Here is a 22,729-nt window from a genome sequence, read left to right on the forward strand (position 1 = left end):
GTAATACTTAGTCAAAACACCTAAGACTTTAAACAGCCAAACTAACCAGTAAATATCAGAAAAGGCTAAAACCTCCCAATTAAGCAGAAAGAAGACCATTTTTACAACATATATATTTTTAATACTATATGAAAAATATAAATATATACATACTATATATTTATGCTGTATGTAAGCACATGTAGTATACTATACATAAGCATATACAGTAGCAGAAATATATATGTAGTGTGTGTGTGTATATATATATATATATATATTCCTTTCAGTTATGTGTATTTTTATTTCAGTTCTTGTTAAATTTCCTCTGAAAAGCATTATTGATAATATAATGTTGCCTCAAGAACTGTATCCCTCCTCATTCCTACTGTGATATGCTGAGGTATAGTCTCAACGCTGGCAGGACACCATGTTCACTGAGTCATTGCAAGGATGTTTCTTGCAATGACTCAATAAGACAACCCATATTACTATTACAATGGCAATAATTAACATATCCACCATGCATAGTTTATACCTATACTCTTGCCACAAAAGTAACTGAGAACTTTTTGCAAATTAAAAAAAAAAAAGGCCGGGCGCGGTGGCTCAAGCCTGTAATCCCAGCACTTTGGGAGGCCGAGGCGGGTGAATCACGAGGTCAAGAGATCGAGACCATCCTGGTCAACATGGTGAAACCCCGTCTCTACTAAAAATACAAAAAATTAGCTGGGCATGGTGGCGCGTGCCTGTAATCCCAGCTACTCAGGAGGCTGAGGCAGGAGAATTGCCTGAACCCAGGAGGCGGAGGTTGCGGTGAGCTGAGATCGCGCCATTGCACTCCAGCCTGGGTAACGAGAGCGAAACTCCATCTCAAAAAAAAAAAAAAAATATATATATATATATATATACATATATATATATATAAAACAAATTAAAAATATAGGCCAGGCACAGTGTCTCAAGCCTATAATCCCAGCACTTTGGGAGGCTGAGGTGGGTGGATCACAAAGTCAAGAGATCGAGACCATCCTGGTCAACATGGTGAAACCCCATCATTACCAAAATACAAAAATTAGCTGGGCATGGTGGTGTGCGCCTGTAGTCCTAGCTACTCGGGAGGCTGAGGCAGGAGAACTACTTGAACCCAGGAGGTGGAGGTTGTGGTGAGCCGAGATGGCGCCATTGCACTCCAGCCTGAGTAACAAGAGCGAAACTCTGTCTCAAAAAAAAAAAAAAATATATATATATATAGGTTAAATTTTATCAATTCTAAAACCGTTTTATTGCTTTAAAATTTCACTATAAAGCAAAAACACAAGATATATATTTTTACATAGGTAGCATAACTGAAACTAATACATAGAAAATCACTAAATTGTTAATAATGATAATAATGATTGTACTATATAGCAGAGGCAGAGGTATTCCATAGAGAAATATATTTGTTTTATATAGCAGGGACAGAGGCAGTCCATAGAGAATTATATTTTCCTTTTTCTTTTGTTTCCAAGTTGTCTTTGATGTATGCATTAAATTATTTACATAATGAGCCGGGCATGCTGGCTCACACTTGAAATCCCAGCACTTTGGGTGTCCAAGCTGGACAGACTGCTTGAGGCCAGGAGTTCAAGACTAGGCTGGATAACATGGCAAAACCCTGTCTCTACTAAGAATACAAAAATTAGCTGGGTATGGTGGCATAAGCCTATAGTCACAGCTACTCAGGATGCTGAGGTGAGAGAATTGCTTAAACCCGGGAAGCAGAGGTTGCAGTGATCTGTGATCACGCTACTGCACTACAGCCTGGGCGACAGAACAAGACTCGTGTCTCAAAAGAAAAAAAAATTTACATATTGAAAAACTTTCTATGCTTAAATTTCCCATCACTCATTTCATTTTTGGATAGTTACATAATTTAGGTAATTATTATGAGATAATAATAAAAACCAGGAACAAGAAAATCTACAAATTAAAAACTTTTACCTTCAATGGGCTGGTTGTTTGAATTTCTAATTATTATGCATTAGTGCCATAAAGGTTAAAAGACAATAGAGAGAGATCCAAGATGGCTGATCACTAGCAGCTCAGGCTTGTAGCTCCCAGTGAAAGCGCAGAGAACAAGAGGACGCCACACTTTCAGACGAATTTTTGTTGCTCACGGACTAAGAGATTCCCAGCGGAGGAGCCCCACGGGTCGCCAGGGCGACTCTTGTGGCCAGTGCGGCGGTTTAGCTGGCACCTCAGCGCAGCAGTTCTTGGTGCAGAGTCCGGAGATTCCCGGGCAGAAAAGCACCATCAATCTTAACACCGCTGTTTTGGCTGGTGCAGTGGATTGCTCAGATTTCAGCGCTGGAAATCAACAAGTTAGACATCCGCTCAGAGACCTAGCTAGAAAGTCAGTAATTACAAAGACAACAGAGGGATAAATATATAATGAAGGGAAGAAACCAGCCTAAAAAGGCAGAGAATACTCAAAATCAGAATGCCTCTCCCTCTACAGGGGATCGCAGTTCCTCATCAGCAACGAAACAAGGCTTAATGAACGAGTGTGTTCCATTATCAGAAGCAGGTTTCAAAAGATGGGTGATAAGAAACTTGTGTGAATTAAAAGAACTTGTTCTAACCCAATGCAAAGAAACTAAGAACCTTGAAAAAAGGTTTGACGAAATGCTAACAAGAATGGACAATTTAGAGAGGAATATAAGTGAATTGATGGAGCTGAAAAACACAACTGGAGAACTTCGCGAAGTATGCACAAGTTTAAAGAGTCAAATTGATCAAGCAGAAGAAAGGATATCAGATGTCGAGGATCAGCTCAGTGAAATGAAACGAGAAGACAAGATTGGAGAAAATAGGATAAAAAGGAATGAGCAAAGTCTCCAGGAAATATGGGACTATGTGAAAAGACCTAATTTACGTTTGATAGGTGTACCTGAATGCGACGAAGAGAAGGAATCCAAGTTGGAAAATACTCTTCAGGATATCATTCAGGAAAACTTTTCCAACCTAGCAAGCAAGGTAATATTCAACTCCAGGTAATACAGAGAACACCACAAAGATATTCTTCAAGAAGACCAACCCCAAGGCACATAATCGCCAGATTTATTAGGGTTGAAATGAAGGAGAGAATACTAAGGGCAGCCAGAGAGAAAGGTCAGGTTACCAACAAAGGGAAACCTATCAGACTTAGAGCAGACCTCTCAGCAGAAACCCTACAAGCCAGAAAAGAGTGGGGACCAATATTTAATATCCTTAAAGAAAAGAACTTTCAACCCAGAATTTCATATCCAGCCAAATTAAGCTTTATAAGTGAAGGAAAAATTAAATCTTTTGCAAACAAGCAAGTACTTAGAGATTTCACCACCACCAGGCCTGCTTTACAAGAGCTTCTGAAAGAAGCACTATACATATAAAGGAACAACCAATATCAGCCTTTCCAAAAATATATCAAAAAGCAAAGAGCATCAACACAATGAAAAATTTACACCAACTAATGGGCAAAACAGCCAGCTAGCATCAAATGGCAGTAATAAACTCATATGTATTCAAATTGGACAAAAAGCAAAAACCCATCAGTATGCTGCATCCAGACCCATCTCACATGCAACGATACACAAAGACTCAAAACAAAGGGATGGAGGAAGATTTACCAACCAAACACAGAGTAAAAATAAACAAATAAATAAAAAGTAGGAGATGCAATTCTCGCCTCTGATAAAATAGACTTTAAAGCAACAAAGATCAAAAGAGGCAAAGAAGGACATTACATAATGGCAAAAGGATCAATGTAACAAGAAGAGCTAACGATTCTATAGATCAACGAGACAGAAAATTAACAAGGACATCCAGGACTTGAACTCAGACCCGGAACAAGTAAACTTAATAAACATTTATAGAACTCTCCACTTTAAATACACAAAACGCACATTACCACCTCACACCTATTACAAAAGTGACTACATAATTGGAAGTAAATCACTCCTCAGTAATCGCATAGCATTTCATAGGTTTAAATGAAATATTGCTTGGCTGCTTGTTTGTTCTTTTCTTCCCTTATTCCTTCCTGTCTACATCATTAAGTATAATTACTGGTATAAAAGAGGTTTTCAATACCCATTTCTAAACTGCATTCTAGCCTGGGCAAGAAAGCAATACTCCCATTCTCTCTCTCTCTTTCTCTTCCTTTTTCTTCCTCTTCTTCATTCTTTTTTTCTTTCTTTCTTTCTTCCTTTTTTTTTTTAAAAAAAAAACCCATAAAAAAAAAAAGAACACATTATATAGATCCTAGCAATTTCTATCAGGTACTGTTCCACTAGAATATTTACACATTAGTTGCAAAATAAAGAACGTAACAGATTTGGTCACACACATACCTACAAACTAAGAAACAAAAAGAGTTTTAGTGGCCTTTCAACCCTGAGTCATCTTTGTTCTTCATCTTTGTATTCTCTGTTATCTATGATGTACTTATCCGAGGTGTCAATCACCTGCAATTAATCATGGTCCGAATATATTAAGTGGAAGATTCCAAAAACAAACAATTCATAAATTAAAAAAAAAAAAAAAGACAATAGACTTGGAAACAATAATTATGAGCATAATAATTTGAACTGACTTTTAACACTCACAAAGGCCAATGACGTTTTTCTCACGTAGCATTTCTAACATTGTTATATTCTTCAAAGTTGAAAAACATTTCAAAAGACTGCCAAAATTTAAATTGTTAAATTGATTAAACAATTAAATTCATTGTCAACCCTTCTTAGCTGAAATATAATATGAAATTGTTCTAAGTATAAAAATAGGTAGTATACCTCGATTTGTATAATTCATATCAAAGTAGACTTGCATCTTAATAGTGTCCAGGGATGGATTTTTAGTATCCAATAGCCGAGCCATACAAAGCTAGAAAAGAATAGCCCATTAATGCTTTTAGTTATAGTTTCTGAAACATTGAAGTATTTCCTAAAGTTATTTTCAAAAATAAAAGGAAAAGCAGTGGTTCCTGATATTTATTCACCAATAATCCCTTCTATTATTTTTTTTTTCTCCTGGAGGACTTCAGGCTTTATGGTTTATTTAACCAATAATTTTTTTTGAGATGGAGTCTTGCTCTGTCGCCCAGGCTGGAATGCAGTGGCGCACTTGGCTCACTGCAACCTCTGCCTCCGAGTTCAAGCAATTCTCCTGCCTCTGCCTCCCGAGTAACTGGGACTACAGACGCATGCCACCACACCCGGCTAATTTTTTTTTTTTTTTTTTTAGTAGAGACAGGGTTTCACTCCTGACCTCGTGTTCTGCCCATCTCTGCCTCCCAAAGTGCTAGGATTACAGGCGTAAGCCACAGCGCCAGGCCAATTTTTTTTATTTTTATAGATTTGGGGGTACAAGTATCATTTTGTTACATGGATATATTGCGAGTAGTGGTGAAGCCTGGGCTTTTTATGTAGCTAACACCTGAATAGTGTACATTGTATCTATTAAGTAATTTCTCATCCCTCACTCCCTCTCGCCTTCCCAAGTCTCCAATGTCTATTGTTCCACTCTCTATGTCCCTGTGTACATATTATTTAGCTTCCACTTATAGGTGAGAACATGTGGTATTTCGCTTTCTGTTTCTGAGCTATTTCACTTAAGATAGTAGCCTCCAGTTCTATCCATGTTGCTGCAAAACATGATTTCATTGTTTTTTATGGCTCAATGGCTCAACAGAATTCCATTGTGTGTATGTATACATACATTTTCTTTATCCAGTAATCTGTTGATGGACACTTAGGTTGAGTCCATATTTCTGCTACCAATAACATTTGTTAATAAGTCATTTCCCTTAAGTTAACCAATAATCACCATTCCCAGGTGGCTAGTAGTCCAGTTGAAGGCAAGAAACCTGATGTTTTGGTTAGTTTGAGCAGTCTAAATGTGGGTAAATGCTCCACAAAGCTTATATTCCAGTCTAGAACTCTTCTAGAGTTCCTCATTACTATTTATTTGTGCCTTCAACAACACTCCTTATTTTATTTTATAAAAAGCTGCCGCAGCCAGCGCAATAGCTAACACCTGTAATCCCAGCACTTCGGGGGGCCAAGGTGAGCAGATCACCTGAGGTCAGGAGTTTGAGACCATCCTGATCAACACGGTGAAACCCTGTCTCTACTAAAAATACAAAAATTAGCTGGGCGTGGTGGTGTGCGCCTGTAGTCCCAGCTCCTTAGGAGGCTGAGGCAGGAGAATCACTTGAGAATCTGGGAGGCGGAGGTTGGAATGAGCCAAGATCGCACCACTGCACTCCAGCTTGGGGAGCAGAGCGAGACTTCATCTCAAAAAATAAAATAAAATAAAAAAAAATAAAAAGTTAAAAGCTGCTGCAACTACCCCCCTCTCTTCACAAAATTTCTCTGGTTCTACCCTTGATATTTCTTCTCCTGGTCTGTTTTCTTTCATGAGCCCCCACATAGATGGCTCATTCCCCTTCTCTGCCTTGCCTCTTTAGATGGAATGATCAACCTCAGTTTTTTTTTCCTTCTCTCATCTCTACTGGTCACCTCCCTCCCCCACTTCCTTCACTTCTCACCCTGTAGGCTGAATACACTGCAGCCAGCAGGCACCTGGCAACATTACTCTCAACCCTTCTGAGCACCAGCCCTGCTTTCCTGGGAGGAGAGAGGGGAGAATGCAAGACTGAGGATGGGACACTGTGTCTTTGCAGAAGGCTGTGCACATGGGTCCCTCCATGTAGAGAAGTACTGTTCTAAAAAGCATACTTAAAAAAATTAGCTCATTCACATGATTTTTAGTTGTGAAAAAAAAAATTTTCACTTGAATTATAACATAGGCTGTTAGTTTATATTCCTGTCATATTAAAAGTATATTGACTTGCTGGGCGCGGTGGCTCACACCTGTAATCCCAGTACTTTGGGAGGCCGAGGCGGGTGGATCACGAGGTCAAGAGATCGAGACCATCCTGGTCAACATGGTGAAACTCCGTCTCTACTAAAAATACAAAAAATTAGCTGGGCATGGTGGCGCGTGCCTGTAATCCCAGCTACTCAGGAGGCTGAGGCAGGAGAATTGCCTGAACCCAGGAGGTGGAGGTTGCGGTGAGCCAAGATCATGCCATTGCACTCCAGCCTGGGTAACAAGAGCGAAACTCCGTCTCAAAAAAAAAAAAAGATAAAAAATGTATATAGACTTGATTTTTTCCAACTTAGTTGAGGTGGGGGTTGGAGGGAATGGAAAACTCTTCTTGGGTCATGACAAGGAGAAAAACTTATTTTCTGCCCCTTCTTGATTCTGCTGCATGGCTTTCCAATAAAATTTTTGACCGTCACAATCACTTCCCCTATTCCTAAGAACAAGCTTTATACTATCTTTTCTCTGCATCCTCACCAATATCTGTTATGCTTAGAATTTTTTTTCATTTTTTTGAGATGGAGTCTCACTCTGTCGCCTAGGCTGAAGTGCAGTGGTGGGATCTCAGCTCACTGCAACCTCTGCCTCTGGGGTTCAAGCGATTCTCCTGCCTCAGTCTCCTGAGTAGCTAGGATTACAGGCTCGCGCCACCATGCCCAGCTAATTTTTTTGTATTTTTAGTAAAGACGTGGTTTCACCATGTTGGTCAGGCTAGTCTCACGTGATCCACCGACCTTGGCCTCTCAAAGCACTTGGATTACAGGCATGAGCCACCATGCCTGGCCCCATGTTTTGGCTTTTTAACAGACATTCTAACTGGTGTAAGATTGTATCTCATTGTCAGAACAGAAAAATCACAAAAAAAGCCACATACCTGAAGTCAAGTGATCTTTGACAAAGTCAACAGAAACATACACTGGAGAAATAACACCCTATTTGATAAATGGTGCTGGGAAAATTGCATTACCATTTACAGAAGAATGAAACTGGATCCCATTGTCTCACTATATACAAACATTAACAACTGAAGATTGATTAAAGACTTAAATGTAAGACCTGAAACTACAAAAATACCAGAAAAAAACCTAGGGCTGGACATTGGCCTAGGCAAAGAATTCATGACTTAAAAACAAATGCAACAGAAATAGACAAATTGGATTTAAATAAACTAAAAAGCTTCTACATATCAAAGTGAATTATCAACAGAGGGAAAAGACAACCTGCAGAATGGGAGAAAATATGTGCAAACTATAAATCTGACAAAGGACTAACATCCAGGATCTACGAGGAACTCAAACAACTCAACAACATCAACAACTAACCCCATTAAAAAGTGGGCAAAGGACATGAATAGATATTTTTCAAAAGAAGACATACAAATGACCAACAAGCATATGAAAAAAATGCTCAACATCACTCTGCATTAGAGAAATGCAAATTAATTTACTTCTATTTAACTTTACAGTATATGACAAACCGTTTAATCTTTGCAATGTAAGAGATTAATAACAAGGAGCCACGAAAATACTATAGCAGATGCTGCTACCTGCCCAATTTCCCTGCTCATCCTTCCTTCCTAACAGAGCCTCAATTTGGATTGGGGAAAGGATTTATTCATCTAAGAAAGGAAAAAAAAAGTAGACAGCCCTGGGTCACTTACAGTATCATTCTGGTCAATAAATGTAAGTAGAGGGGAAGGATTCTGGGAAAATATTATTTTCTGGATAGAAGGTGATAGACCCAATTGGCACACATATTTTGCCCTTTGCCTTTCCTGCTTCTTTCTGCCTGGAGGTAGGGTAGCTATCTTCTGACCATCAGATGACCATATTGCAAGAATGGTGTGCCCCAGGAACCAGGAAGAGCGCCCTATGTCTCTCTAGACTTTGTGTTATGAGAAAAATGCCTCAGGTGTACTACTGTTTTGTGGGCATTTGTTTCATGCAGCTGAAGGCAATAATGACAACTGAGAATAAGTAATTGCAAATTTGAAAACCATTTGGTAATCACCTTAACAAGATTCTGCACATCACTTTTCATGAGGGTTCTATCCATGTTAAAGCCATTACTTGGATCCAGGACAACAGCTTTCACCTGAGAGTAGGAAAGAGTCCATTAAGCAATTTTACTTCATATTATTATAAAATTAGTTTAATATGTTTCCATTTTTTAAACTACCTCTTGATCACACTGAGTTTGGTTTTCAACTATTTTTCTTGTTACTGAACTCATCAGCATCCTTGTTACAGGTTGAAGAAAGGAAGCAACAAACATCAAACTTGAATACGGTGCTAGAAAAGTTATATGGGGAAATAAGTTGAAAGCAGTTGATAGGTTTTCAATTGGGACACTATGGTATATTTTATTGTTTTTGTAGGTTTTTTTTGTTTGTTTTTTGAGACAGAGTCTCACTCTATCGCCCAGGCTGGAGTGCAGTGGATTGATCTTGGCTCACTGCAACCTCTGCCTCCGGGGTTCAAGTGATTCTCTTGCCTCAGCCTCCCAAGTAGCTGGGACTACACGTGTGCGCCACCATGCCCAGCTAATTTTTGTATTTTTTTTTTTTTTAGTAGAAACAGGGTTTCAACATATTAGACAGGCTGGTTCCGAATTCCTGACCTCATGATCCACCCGATTCGGCCTCCCAAAGTGCTGGGGTTACAAGTATGAGCCACCACACTCGGTCTTTTTTTTTTTTTTTTTTTTTTTTTTTGAGATGGAATCTCACACTGTCACTCGGGCTGGAATGCAATGGCGTGATCTTGGCTCACTGCAACCTCCACCTCCTGGGTTCAAGCAATTCTCCTGTCTCAGCCTCCCAAGTAGTTGGGATAACAGGTGCCCACCACCATACCAGGCTAATTTTTTTTGCATTTTTAGTAGAGACGGGGTTTCACTATGTTGGCCAGGCTGGTCTCGAACTCCTGAGGTCGTGATCCGCCTGCCTCGGCCTCCCAAAGTGGTGGGATTTACAGGCATGAGCTACCGTGCCTGGCCATTTTGTTCTACTTTTATTGTGTATTGTTAACCAAAAGCAAGAACAGAGAAACCACAGCAGGGTAATTTTTAACAACGGCAAACAAAAATACATGTTGAAAGAATTCCCACACAGGAAAACATTATTGATGTTTCCAAAACTCATCAAGGTTTTCTAAATCAGTCTCTATAAATCTAGAACTGACATGCTCTATAAACATTTAAAAAACGTTTTCACTAACTTGTCCAATGATCGCATTATGTTTCAATTGAAAAACATCTGTGAAAGCGTCACAAAATTTAGAAGGGAAAATGGATACCACAACTTTAAAAAGCTCTTAATAAAGAATTAATCACAAAAATATTTCTTCTTACCATAAAAGCAATCAGAGTTTCAGAAACAATCTCTCCATGGACTGCGCATTCTTGTCCTATTTCTCGTATAATACTCCTGATAACACTTTCGGCCTGAGTTGGAGGCATTCTGGCTAAATAAAACAATTATTGTTTTTTTAAAACGTGGTTTTATGCAAATTTGTTATTTTTTTCCTCTTTAGATATCTCCACTATTGTATTTGTAAAGAGTCATAATATCATCTATTAGCTTATTAGTATTTTTATTAACATCTAGGCATCTCCTGTTTTTCATTAGTTTATTTTTAAAAATGAAGGACTTTATTGATGACAAACAACGATTGGGATTCCAAATAATCGAAACGTTTGATACTTACCATTTTCAATTATTTAAATGATAGTCACTAAACACATATTCCTATCATGATATTCTTAAATTTTTTTTTAAAAAAAGAGTAAACAGTATTTGTGGGGGAGGGAGGTAGAATTAATGAGAAACCCAGACCCTAAGGCAGCAGAGTACAGCTTCAAAGAGTAAATGCTTATTCCACTACATTCACTAAATGACCCTTCCTAACTGTACTAGAATCTTGGAAAACAGTTCTTGCTCAGATCATTGAAATAATCTTTTCTGCACATCTAAAATGGAATTCAGACTCTTGATAAACATAAAAGCAAAAACCAAAACGTAAGTTACGCTTCATGGAAAAAAAATGAACTCCTGGTTACTAATTCCATTTACTATAAGGAAAAAGTGGTTAAGTTTTGATCCAGTTTTCTGATTTTCCTGAATATTAGTAACTGAGCACGGAATTTGGCATGTAGCCTATAACAAAGGCAATACCACGTAGATAAAGCCCCCTCCTCACCATTATGGGCTTTCCGATGGATGGGTTCGGAAGCATTAGGCATTTTGTCCAGTAAAACCAGATTGCCTGGATTCCATCGTGACCCGACCATTGTCTAGCTGTGAGACCTTGGGCACTTGCTTCACTTCTTTCCAGAGTTGTGAGAACTAAATTAGTCCTATGTATTTAGTGGTTACAACACTGCCTGGCATAAGGGAAGCGCTTAAATCAGCTTAGAACCAGTAGCCAGGATCGCAGGCCGCGCATGTGCGAGTGCGTGTCTGTGGGAGAGGCCTTCCAGCTCCGGCTCTGTTTGCGCGTGCGCGCCGCTGCCCCGTCGCTAGGGACGCGGCTCAGCACTTTCCCGACGCCCACCCTTCAATTACTACATCTCTGGAGGTCCGACTTCTGGGGCAGCCAGTGAAGCGGAACAGAGGCCGGAGGCCTCAGGTACCCGCGCAGTGGCTAGAGGGCCAGCCTACGGCCCTGGGCGCCTCCTGCAGGAATGGACCGCTGCCTATGGCCAGCGGCTGCGCAGCCTGAAGGGTCGAGACTGAGCTCTCAGTCTCGACGAGGGAAAACGGGTCCTCCATACGCCCGGGCTCCGCCCGCCGCCCCACGCTCGCCGCCTGGCGGGGTACGCCTCGGGGTCACGGGCGCGGAGCCCCGCTTAGGCTGACCTGGACCGGAATCGACCGCAAGAGCCGTGTCCATACGCTTCTCTCCTGGGGTTCTACCGCGGCTGTTGGGGAAGTCGGGCGCTCGCCGCAAACGTCGCGTAACCATGGAGATGGAACGCTCCGGACCAGAGGGGGCGGGGCCATGTGGGCGGGCGGGGTACCACTTTGAGGGTCTTTCCCCTAAAAGATGAGCTGGAAAAACTTTAAAAACAAAGGAATTTCAGAAACAGAAATCTTAACCTCAGTGGTTAAGCTTGTGAAACAGAAGTTCTTGTAAAGATATTAACTTGTTAGCGTGGGAACGATGGGGCGGTTTTGAAAGCGGGGAGTGGGGCGGGGGAAAGAGGGAGGAGCCAGTTGGAGATGCTGGGAAAACGGAAGGGCTGTATCCTGGACTAATAAAGTTCTTGTAAAAGTATCTAGTTTTAAAAAACAAAAGTAAAAAGTATCGAGGTTTTAGTTCCATGTCCTGTGGTTCAAAGGAAGTCTGTAACGGAATGCTCCAAGATGCCGGAAGAGAAAACTGCTCATTCAAGAAGCACATGATAAAGACATATTGGTTTCCGAGTTAAAATAATGAGGTTTTGTCCCTTAACGATAATGTCTTTAGGCCCACCTTCAGACAGGATTAAATACGCATTAGAAGCAGAGCATCAAACAACAAGGTTTTACTTTTAAACAGTATTTTTTCTCAAACTGCGAACAAATATGCAGAATATGCTTTGCTTAAGAACATTTCCAGATAACTAGGAAATGAATTAACACAAAAACTCAAGAATACGCATCATAATATAATACAATTGTATTTCCCCCTTCTAGAAAATGTTCCTGGAATGTGGATGAAGCTTGTGTAAAAATAGATGTTCAGAGTAACAAGATTTATAATAGCACAACCTTGGAAATCTAAACACGATATTTAAGGACTGTTGATAAAATATAAGGAGATATTTAAAATTATGTTAACAAAAATCTCTTGTTTGTCTTATATTTTTCAAAAGCCAAATGCAAAATTTATAACATGACTTTAACTATATTGACATTCATATAATGCACAAAAAGTATATAAGTCAATTTATCAAAATCACAGCAAGCAATTGGATTTAAGGATGGAATTATAGGCAAATTATTTTTATTTATATTTTTCTGTTTTTTCTAGATTTTTCCATAGTGAGTATATATTGTCTTATGATCTATAAAACAAAATTTTAAAATACTGGGGAGATGGGACTGGCTATTTGTAGAGAATGAGCCCAGTCTAGATATATAAATATACTGTAAGTGTACAAGGTAAAGCAACCAAAGGAAGGTGAGATAGCAAAATTTTAACAGTGGTTATATCTTGGTAATGGCTTATGGCTGCTTTGTCTTCTTTATACTTTATAGCTATCAAAATGTCTTCCATGAGCATATATTATAAATTAGAATATTAAATATTTTTTAAGATGGTAAGAATAATACCATCATATTAAATATAGTTTTAAACTAATGGGCAAATCCTGGAACAAATACTTCCTAGGTATGTTTGTTTGATACTGTTAATTCTTTCTTAATGTAAATTTCTTCTTCTTCTTTTTTTTTTTTTTTTTTTTGAGACAGAGTTTTGCTCCTGTTGCCCAGGCTGGAGTGCAATGGCACTATCTTGGCTCACTGTAACCTCCGCCTCCCAGGTTCAAGCAGTTCTCCCGCCTCAGCCTCCTGAGTAGCTGGGATTACAGGCATGTGCCACCATGCCTAGCTGATTTTTTGTATTTTTAGTAGAGACGGGATTTCACTGTGTTGGCCAGGCTGGTCTCGAACTGCTGACCTCAGGCCATCCACCTGCCTCAGCCTCCCAAAGTGCTGGGATTGCAGGCGTGAGCCACTGCATCCAGCCTCTTCTCTTTTTATTACTAATTTAACCCTATGTTGGGAATGACTGTTCTCTTTAAAAAAATCTCTCAACCTCTTTCTCAGTGAGAGTGGCCTGTGACATGGTCTGGCCAATGAGATGTAAGTACAATCACTGGATGAGGTGTCAGGGAAAGCACTTCCATTGTATGTCTATTGCCTTTCCTTTTCCTTCTACTTGAAATGAGAATATGCTAGCTGAAGCTCCAGCAACCTTGTTGTGAACATAAACATGAGGGTCATATCTTAAGGATAGTGAAACAAAAATGAAAAAGGAACTTGAGTTCCTGTAATGTCATGGAACAGCCCTAGCAGCTTCTTGACTGGCTATCTCCAGACTTCCCATAAGAGAAGATAAACCCTTATTTTATTTTATTTTATTTTTCACTTTGTTATAAACCCCTATTTTATTAAGCCACTGTTATTTGGGTTTTCTGCTACATTCAGCCAAACTGAATCCCTGACTGCTACAATGGGTATGACTTTGGAAGAATTATTTAGTGTTTTGTGCTACATTGAATTACTCTCCCTAATCCTTCATGCCTCTCTGCATCCAGGTCTTTGCCATGGACTTTGGTGGGGTAAACTTCCCCAATCCTTGACTTTGAGTTTAGCTATGTGACTTCCTTGGCCAATGGGTTGTGGTGAAGTAACAGTGTCCCAAATCAGACCCGAGGCCTTAAGAGACCCCATGTTTTTGCTTTCTCTCTTATGCCTGTGTCATTGCCATGAGAACTACATACCCTAGCAAGCTCTTTGGTCCCAGGAGAATGACATGCACATGGCACAGAATTGCCTGAACCGATCTTTCAGTAAGATGCAGAGATGCCCAACTGGGGCCCAGCCTAGATCAGCCAAACTCCAGTCAACCTGTAGATGTGTGATAATGAATGAGTATTGTTTTAAACCACTCAGTTTTGGAGTGGCTTATTATTCAGTGTAATTGTGGAAAGAGATCATTTATAGACCTTTCAGTGATCTAAATTTCTCATTTATAAAACAGAGAAATGGTATCTCACAGAGCTGTGAGAGTAAAATGAGATAGTCCTCAGGAAGCACTTAGCACAGCATCTGACATGCATAAAAGGATTAATGCAGTTTAGATACTATTTTATGACCTTTATCATGGTTATTATCGATAACATCAACTATGACAATATATTTTATACTCCCATGGTTTATTGGATTTAGTCTTTGTAGAACTAATTGTTCCTAGTTTTAACATGGCAGCAATGGCATTTAGTTAAAAATCATGGAGGAACCAGAGTGCATCCAGAAAATGATAAGAAAAATTTTGTCAGAATAAGATAGAATTGGATATATTTACCTTGAAAAAAGAAGGCATGAGAACTCTTCTCAGTTTTGTTAAAAGAGAAGCCAAGCTTTATGTTGTTTCAGAACACCAGATTACAAATCTACATATAACAATCTTAACATAAAATAGAATTGTGATGGAAGTCATGCTAGAGGAAGTGAACCCCATTTTATCAGCTGCTTTTTATCTAAAAGCTAAAGGATTGCCTTTAAGAATATTGTAGAATTCCTTATGATTAAGTGGCTTTAATGTGTCACAAACTGTTCAGCTTTTAAAGAGAGAGTTATATATTTTTCATTTTCCTAAGGCTTTAAGAAGTTTTAAGCTCAAATGAGTTGAGCTTCTTAGCATGTTCAATAATATTTTATTGAATACTGGACATTGTGAATTTCATCCTTGTTGAATATCTGAAGTTTGTTGTCTCCCTTTAGGAAGGGTTGCGCTTTTTTTTTCAGCCAGTTATTTGTGAACGAATTTGATTCATTTGAGGACTGTTTTTAAGCTTTATTAGGGTAGGTCTAGAGTAGTCTTCATTCCAGGAATAATTTGGCCCTACTACTAATTAATAACTGCTCAGAGGTCTTCACTGAATTCCTTGGTTTTCACTGAGGACTCTTCACTCTGGCTGGTCAGTGCTCAAATGTCTTCTCATCCTCTGTGAGCTGTAGGAATTATTTAGCTTAAACTTCCTGGTCATTCTATGCTTGACTGTCTGGACTATCAATCCATATATGAACAGCCAAGTATTTAGCAAAATCTTGGATTTATGAGTTTTAAAATTTTATTTATTTATTTATTTGTATAGCTTCATCCTTTCCAAAACTCTGCCCTTCAATTTCCACATCTGTGAACTCTGATCTCTGTCTCCTCAGTAAGATCCCTAGACACTGGGTTTCCCTTTCTATGCTCAGGATCTGGATTCTGCCTCCAGGCAGAAATTTGGGGGCAGTTATAGCTAACAGTTCTTTTATATATTTTGCCCAGTTTTCTAGTTGTTTGTGGCAGGAAGTTAAGTCCAGTCCTTGTTATTCCATTCATGGGCAGAAGTAAAACCTTGGGTAACCTTGGAGAGAGGCTAATAGGAAATAATCATCTAGGAGGGTGGAAGAGTGGGCTTACTAGAAAATTTCAGCAACTTTCAGTAATTACTGAGAAGTAATAAATGTGCATCTGAGTGTCAGGATCATGAATTTAAAGTGAAAGTATTTTGGCATGTTAAGTGATTTTCTTTGGAAATTATTCAGCAGCTCAGGAGCAAGCCGGATCTTGAAGAATAAATGGTTGGCTTGGCCAGGAACATGTGTATTGCCAGACTACCATTATCATGCTAGACCATGCATTTAAACCAATATAGAGCAACAAAAGCAATTCAGCAGGTTTTTTTTTTTTTTTTTTTTTGAGACCGAGTATCAGTTTGTCACCCAGGCTAGAGTGCATTGACAAGATCTCAGTTCACTGCAGCCTCTGCCTCCCAGGTTCAAGTGATTCTCGGAGAATCTACTGCCTTCTGAGTAGCAGGGACTACAGGCACCTGCCTCCAAGCCCGGCTAATTCTTGTATTTTTAGTAGAGACAGGGTTTCTCCACGTTGGCCAGGCTGGTCTTGAGTTCAATACCTCAAGTGATCTGCCTGCCTCGGGCTCCCAAAGTTCTGGGATTACAGGCGTGAGCCACTGGCCCAGCCAGCAGTTCTTTAGATGTTGTGAAGACCTAAGCTAATTTTTTCAATTGCTAACAAAGATATATAATTAACATTTGAAAGAGTAGTTTGGAGCTTATAAAGGTATTTCACAGATAGATAACTCATCTGTTCCTTAAAACAGCCTCGTAAGAGAGTGAATATTATTGCTTCATTTTACACATATAGAAGTCAATATTCAGAGAGGAAGTGACAAGCCTAAGACTGTAAAGCTACTAAGTTATGGAGCCATCTTAAGTCTTATTGCTCTAATAAGTATTCAAAATGAGGGGTACTCTTTTAAGCTTCTGAGAAAAGTTCTAGACTCTTTTTCCCCAAAAATGCATAAAGCCTCTAATTTTATATATAATTTTAGAGAATTTACAGATTCCCTGAAGTTCATACAAGTGGCAGTGGACTCTTAGTTTAAAATTTCTAATTTTTTCAGCACTGTATGACAGGGTAGGAAAAAAAATTCTAGCTTTTAACTTGTACCTAGATGGTAGTTATACAGGTGTTCACTTTATAATATGTTTTCGTCTGTATATATATGTTACATTGACTTTTCTGTATATGTTTTATAATAAAAAGTAAAGGCACAATAATATAGAACGTCTCTACTTTTAGTTGTGCTTTGTGCATGTTAAGCATTAAAATAGAGATGTAGTTCTAAAAAAATCCTCAAAAGTTAAAACAATATATTGTGCTATTCACTTTGTTTTCATTGTCCTTCTCCATTATAATCCATATGCTTCACAACAGCTCTTCTTTAAATACACACACACACACACACACACACACACAAACACTACTTATATATTATATGTAGTGCATTGATTTTGAAACTGAAAGTCAGAGTCCTGGAATTGGCTGACAATCTCCTTTTCCAATTTATCTTTCCTTCTCCACAAAAAGGCTTGATAATGGAGAGGGAAGTTGAGTGTTCAGGTCAATGATGAGAAAGAAATTAAGGAACTTACAAGACAATGTAAGTCACTCTTCTTTCTGTTTCTCTTAGGATAAGCAGGAGCTATTTCCATGTACTTTCCCACATCCTTTTAGTCAGGAGGATCACAAGATTATTCCTTCACCATCTTCTTCATGGAGATTCCTTTTCAGAGGTTACTTACATGGCACAGATATAAAAAGGCAGAAAAAAAAGCAGATAGTTTAGTTTCCTGATACATAGTATAGCTTCCTGAGTTCAAGGGTCTTCTCTGACTCTTAAAAATCTACTTTTCTTTGTAATTATCAAGAATTTTTTTTTTTCACTTTTTAAAGAGACAGAATCTTTTGCTCTGTTGCCCAGGCTGGAGTGCAGTGGTGTGATCATACCTCACTGCAGCCTTGAACTCCTGGGCTCAAGGGATCCCCCTTGCCTCACCCTCCTGGGTATCTGGGACTGTATGTATGTGCCACCACACCTGGTGAATTTTTAAGCTTTTTTGTAGAGACAAAGTCTTGCTACGTGGCTCAGGCTGATCTCCGACTCCTGGGTTCAAATGATCCTCCCACCTTGGCCTCCCAAAATGCTGGGGATTATAGGCATGAGCAGTAGCACCTGGCCACGAATCTTTAAAGGTAAGATGAATGATGAATGAAAGCATTAATTCTTCATTTTCCATCTCTTTCTCCAGCGCATGAGTCAGTAGAGAAACAAGGGATCTTCGCATCAGATTTTCACAAACTAAATCAGGGGCATAATTGAGGCATTTAAGGAAGATAAACAAACATAGGGCTCCTTTGCATATTACAAAAGAAATTAAAACTATCAGCACAAAAATGAAAAAAAATCAGTGAATTCTATTATAATCATCAAGCTTCTATAAAAAGTGAGGGCAATAATGGTTCTTTTTTCTTCGAATTATAAACCAGGTACAACTTCATACACATATCACATGGTCCTAATTAGGAAAACAGGCTTGAAAGCATCAAAATCTTTGCTACTGTAGCATCTGTGGCAGTGATTCTCAACTCTAGAGAGTGAAGGACAGCGTACCAGCAATGCATTGGCAGCCCAGCATGATCAACTCTGATGTGTGCTACTTATCTATTTAGTATATGTGGGAAATGTCACTGTGTAGCTTTTCTTAAAGGTGAATTTCTCCCTGTCTTTTGCTCACCCACCCTCACACCCATCTACCCAATCGTTAACTAATGACCAAGTCTTTATTAACTTCTCTTCAACCAAGTTACTTTCTCCATTCCCGCTTCTCCTGCATTAATTAAAGCAACTGTCTTTTCTTGCTTAGATTACTGCAACAACTAATTGAGCTCCCTGCCTCCAGTATCGTACTCCCCAAATTATTTCCCTATACTGATCTTTCAAAAATAGAAATCTGATTGTGTCATTCCCTGCCTAACACCTTGTAAAGGCTTCTGAGTGGTCTTTCAGTAACTCCAGACTTCTTGGCATGGTATACGAAACGCTTTATGTCAATCTCAGCTCTCATGGCTGCCTCTCCTCTCTGGACAGACCGCACTGTTGCCATTCTCTGGCCATGTCAAATTAACTTCTAGTTTTCTCTGGGTTCCAGACCTTTGCATAGCGGTTACTCCCTCTATCTCTGAATGTCCCCTTTCCTCTTCATCTGATTAATTCCTTCATGTCTTCAGAAGCCATCTGAATTTAAATGTCTTTAAATTAACGTCTTTACTAAAGGGTTAGAATAATTTCAGAATGAAATTACAATGTTGAAGGGGAAGGAAAAGACATTTAAATTACAGGTTTCAGAAGAAGAGCTTCCTCTGAGTCCAGCTTTGGCTCTCCTGCCTTAGGATCCCTGACCTGCCCCAAGCACCCTTGTATGCATTCCTCAGGAAGAGGGATGCTGTTCTCAGTCTTTTCCTCTTCCCTCTGTGCCTTAAACTAGAGTCAGGCAGCTTCCAGCGGTGCCCTGGACTTCAGAAGGTGGGCACTGAATAATGAACCCAATCTTACTCATTTTTCTAGCCCCAGCCCTAGATTAATGCCTGACATATAGGATATGCTAAGATCCAATTCTGTGAATGAATAAACATTACCAATAAATAGTCTAAGGTCAAGATTTTATCAGACTTCAGAAACAAGAGAATGCCCCAATTTAAATGCCTCACTGACAGGTAAAAACCTTGAAAAGGAAATGTATTTTCAGACAGATCATCGAAATGCTGGATATGCTCTTTTAAATCACAATCTCATGCTAGAGTTGTGTTCCATTTACAACTAACCCATGAGAGGCATGACAATTGGAGTGGATAATTGAGGTGGTTTGACAGGTATAACGAGGAGTAGCTGAACGCACACGAAGGAAATTCTGGCTTTAGCAATGATTGGATTCATACCTACAATATTAAAAGCATGAAGATTTGGCTAGTCAATTCAAATATTTATTAAGCGTCTAGGCTTAACAATAGTGTATTAGGACACTTTCCATTATCCATTGTAAAAGTAACACATGTTCTTTATGAATATTTGGGAGTACAAGTCTACCACCTATGGTTTCATTAACAAAGGATTAATATTATTAACATGTTCATGAAATGACTCATTCTATGGTACCTTAGCCACATTTTTACCATATCTTATGTTATTCTTTTACACTCAACATTACAACACAGACATTTTTATCTTATTACGGGCTGTATTTTTAATAGCTGTAGAATATGCAATTGAGTGGATGTGTCATAATTTACTGAAGTATTCCCATTATTATGTAGTATATTTTCAAGTTTTCACCATTATAAATAATGCTGGAGTTACTTAAGAATTTTTTGTACTGCATGTAATTTATTCAGAGATTTCCAGATGTGAAATATCTGAGTATTTAAATATCTGCTTCATTTGCTACTTTATTCCTAGTCCCTAGAACAATGTGGAAAAAGCTGGCTTGATTTCTAGACACCAAAAGCATGTCATAGGCATGTCTTGTGACAGGTTCCAGGGGAAACTTTGTCCCCACTTTAAAAAAATAATAATAAATTTTATTTTTTAGAGAATTTTAGGTTCACAGCAGAATTGAGCAGAAAGTACAAAGTTCCCATCTATCCCTATCCCCACACACAGAACCTCCCCAGCTATGGACATCCTGCACTCCAGTGCCGCAGATGTTATAACTGATGAACCCACCATTAGAGTCCATACTTTAGGATTCACTCTTGGTGCTGTGCAATCTATGGGTTGGGACAAATGTATAATGACAGGTATGCACCATCACAGTGTCATACAGAATAGTTTAACTGCTATAAAAATCCTCTGTGTTCTATCATCCCTCCCTTCCCCCAACCCGTGGCAATCACTGATCTTTTTACTGGAGTACGATTGTTGAACCATATGGTAACAGTATGTTTAGTTTTGTAAGAAACTGCCAAACTGCTTTCCAAAGTGGCCATACCATTCTGCATTCCCACGTGGCAGCAGTGAAAAAGAATTCCAACTGCTGCACATCCTTGGCAGCATTTGCTGTTGTCAGCGCATTGTTTTGGCCATCCTAATAGGTGTGTAGTAGTATTTTATTGTTATTTTAATTTGGAATTCCCTAATGACATATGATGGTTGAGCACCTTTTCTTTTCTTTTTTTTTTAAGAGACAGGGTCTCGCTATGTTGCCCAGGCTGGAGTGTGGTGGCTATTCACAGGTGCAATCCCACTACTGATCGGCATAGGAGTTTTGACCTGCTCCGTTTCTGCTGGGCCGGTTCACCCCTCCTTAGGCAACCTGGTGGTTCCCCGCTCCCTGGAGGTCACCATATTGATGCCAAACTTAGTGCGGACACCCGATCAGCATAGCACACTACAGCCCAGAACTCCTGGGCTCAAGCGATTCTCCAGGCTCAGCCTTCTGAGTAGCTGGGACTACACACACGCACCACCGCGCCTGGCTGAGCACATTTTCATATGCTTAATTGCCATCTATATATCTCCTTTAGTGAGATGATCTGTTCAAATTTTTTGCTTATTTTAAAAGTTGGGTTGTTTCATATTGTTTAGTTTTAAGAGTTCTTTGTATGATTTGGATAACAGTCTTTTATCATATATGTGTTTTGCAAAAATTTTACCCCACTCTGTGGCTTGTGTTTTTATTCTCTTAACAAGGTATTTCACAGTGCAGAAGCTTTTAATTTCCATGAAGCCCAGCCTACCCATTTTTTCTTTTATGGATGATGCTTTTGGTTTCTATTAAAAAGTCATCATTAAAAAAAGGTCCTCTAGCTTTTTCCTGTAATATCCTATAGGTTTTATAATTTTGTGTTTTGCATTTAGGTCTGTTATCATTTTGAGTTAATTTTTGTGAAAGGTATAGAGTTTTGTCTACGTTTCTTCTTCTTTTTTTGCTTCTGGATGTCCTGTTGTGCCGGCACCTTTTATTGAAAATATTATCTTTTCTCCTTTGGATTGCTGCCCTTGCACCTTTTTTCAGCAGAATTGACGATACCAGTGTGGGTCTACTTCTGGACTTCTTATTCTGTTCCACTGATCTGGTTATTTATGTTTTGGCTTCTTCCACACTGTCTTGTAGTTTTTTAGTAAGTCTTGCAGTCAGGTAGTATCAGTTGGTACGTTTACTTTTCATGTCTTTTCCCTCCCTTACTGCTCTAATTAAAACTTCCAGTTCAATTTTGAATAGTAGCAGTAGTAATACTGAGTTCCACTAGCTTAAAAGAAAGGCTTGCATTACCTCTTTAAGTATGATGTTCATGGAAAATAAATATAATTTTTCTGGTTAAGGACATCCCTTGCTATTTGCTGTATGACATTTTCTTTCCTTTTTTTTAGACAGAGTCTTGCTCTGTTGCCCAGGCTGGAGTATAGTAGTACAACCTCCGCCTCCCAGGTCCAAGAGATTCTCTGCCTTAGCCTCCCAAGTAGCTGGGACTACAGGCGTGTGCCACCACGCCCGGCTAATTTTTTGTGTTTTCAGTAGAGACAGGGTTTCACCATGTTAGCCAGGATGGTCTCGATCTCCCGACCTTGTGATCTGCCAGCCTTGGCCTCCCAAACTGCTGGGATTACAGGCTTGCGCCATCATGCCCAGCCAAAAATTTACATTTGAACAAGCATTCCAGGTTATTTCTAGTTCAGGTGGTCCAGGGGTACACACTTTACAAAAGTAACTAATCTT

The 22,729-nt window shown here is 39.2% G+C and overlaps 1 protein-coding gene across 2 annotated transcripts in view; it reads right to left on the reverse strand.

Annotated features, from left to right (window-relative positions):
• Positions 1–22,729, reverse strand: part of CFAP206 (cilia and flagella associated protein 206) — an 82,168-nt gene that overhangs the window by 50,685 nt on the left and 8,754 nt on the right. The window contains exons 2-6 of one of the 2 annotated variants that reach the window (XM_064360415.1): positions 17,609–17,753; positions 11,750–11,950; positions 10,243–10,355; positions 8,902–8,985; positions 4,797–4,887 (exon numbers count right to left, since the gene is read on the reverse strand). In XM_064360415.1, the coding sequence (XP_064216485.1) occupies positions 4,797–4,887; positions 8,902–8,985; positions 10,243–10,355; positions 11,750–11,855 (394 nt within the window). In that variant the 5' untranslated portion in view covers positions 11,856–11,950; positions 17,609–17,753. Of the gene's footprint in view, positions 1–4,796; positions 4,888–8,901; positions 8,986–10,242; positions 10,356–11,749; positions 11,951–17,608; positions 17,857–22,729 lie in introns of those variants that run through there. The other variant, XM_064360416.1, reaches the window with a different exon arrangement.

Source organism: Aotus nancymaae, unplaced genomic scaffold, assembly GCF_030222135.1.
Source record: "Aotus nancymaae isolate 86718 unplaced genomic scaffold, 86718_ANA_hifiasm-v0.15.2.pri h1tg000040l, whole genome shotgun sequence".
Lineage (NCBI taxonomy): Eukaryota > Metazoa > Chordata > Mammalia > Primates > Aotidae > Aotus > Aotus nancymaae.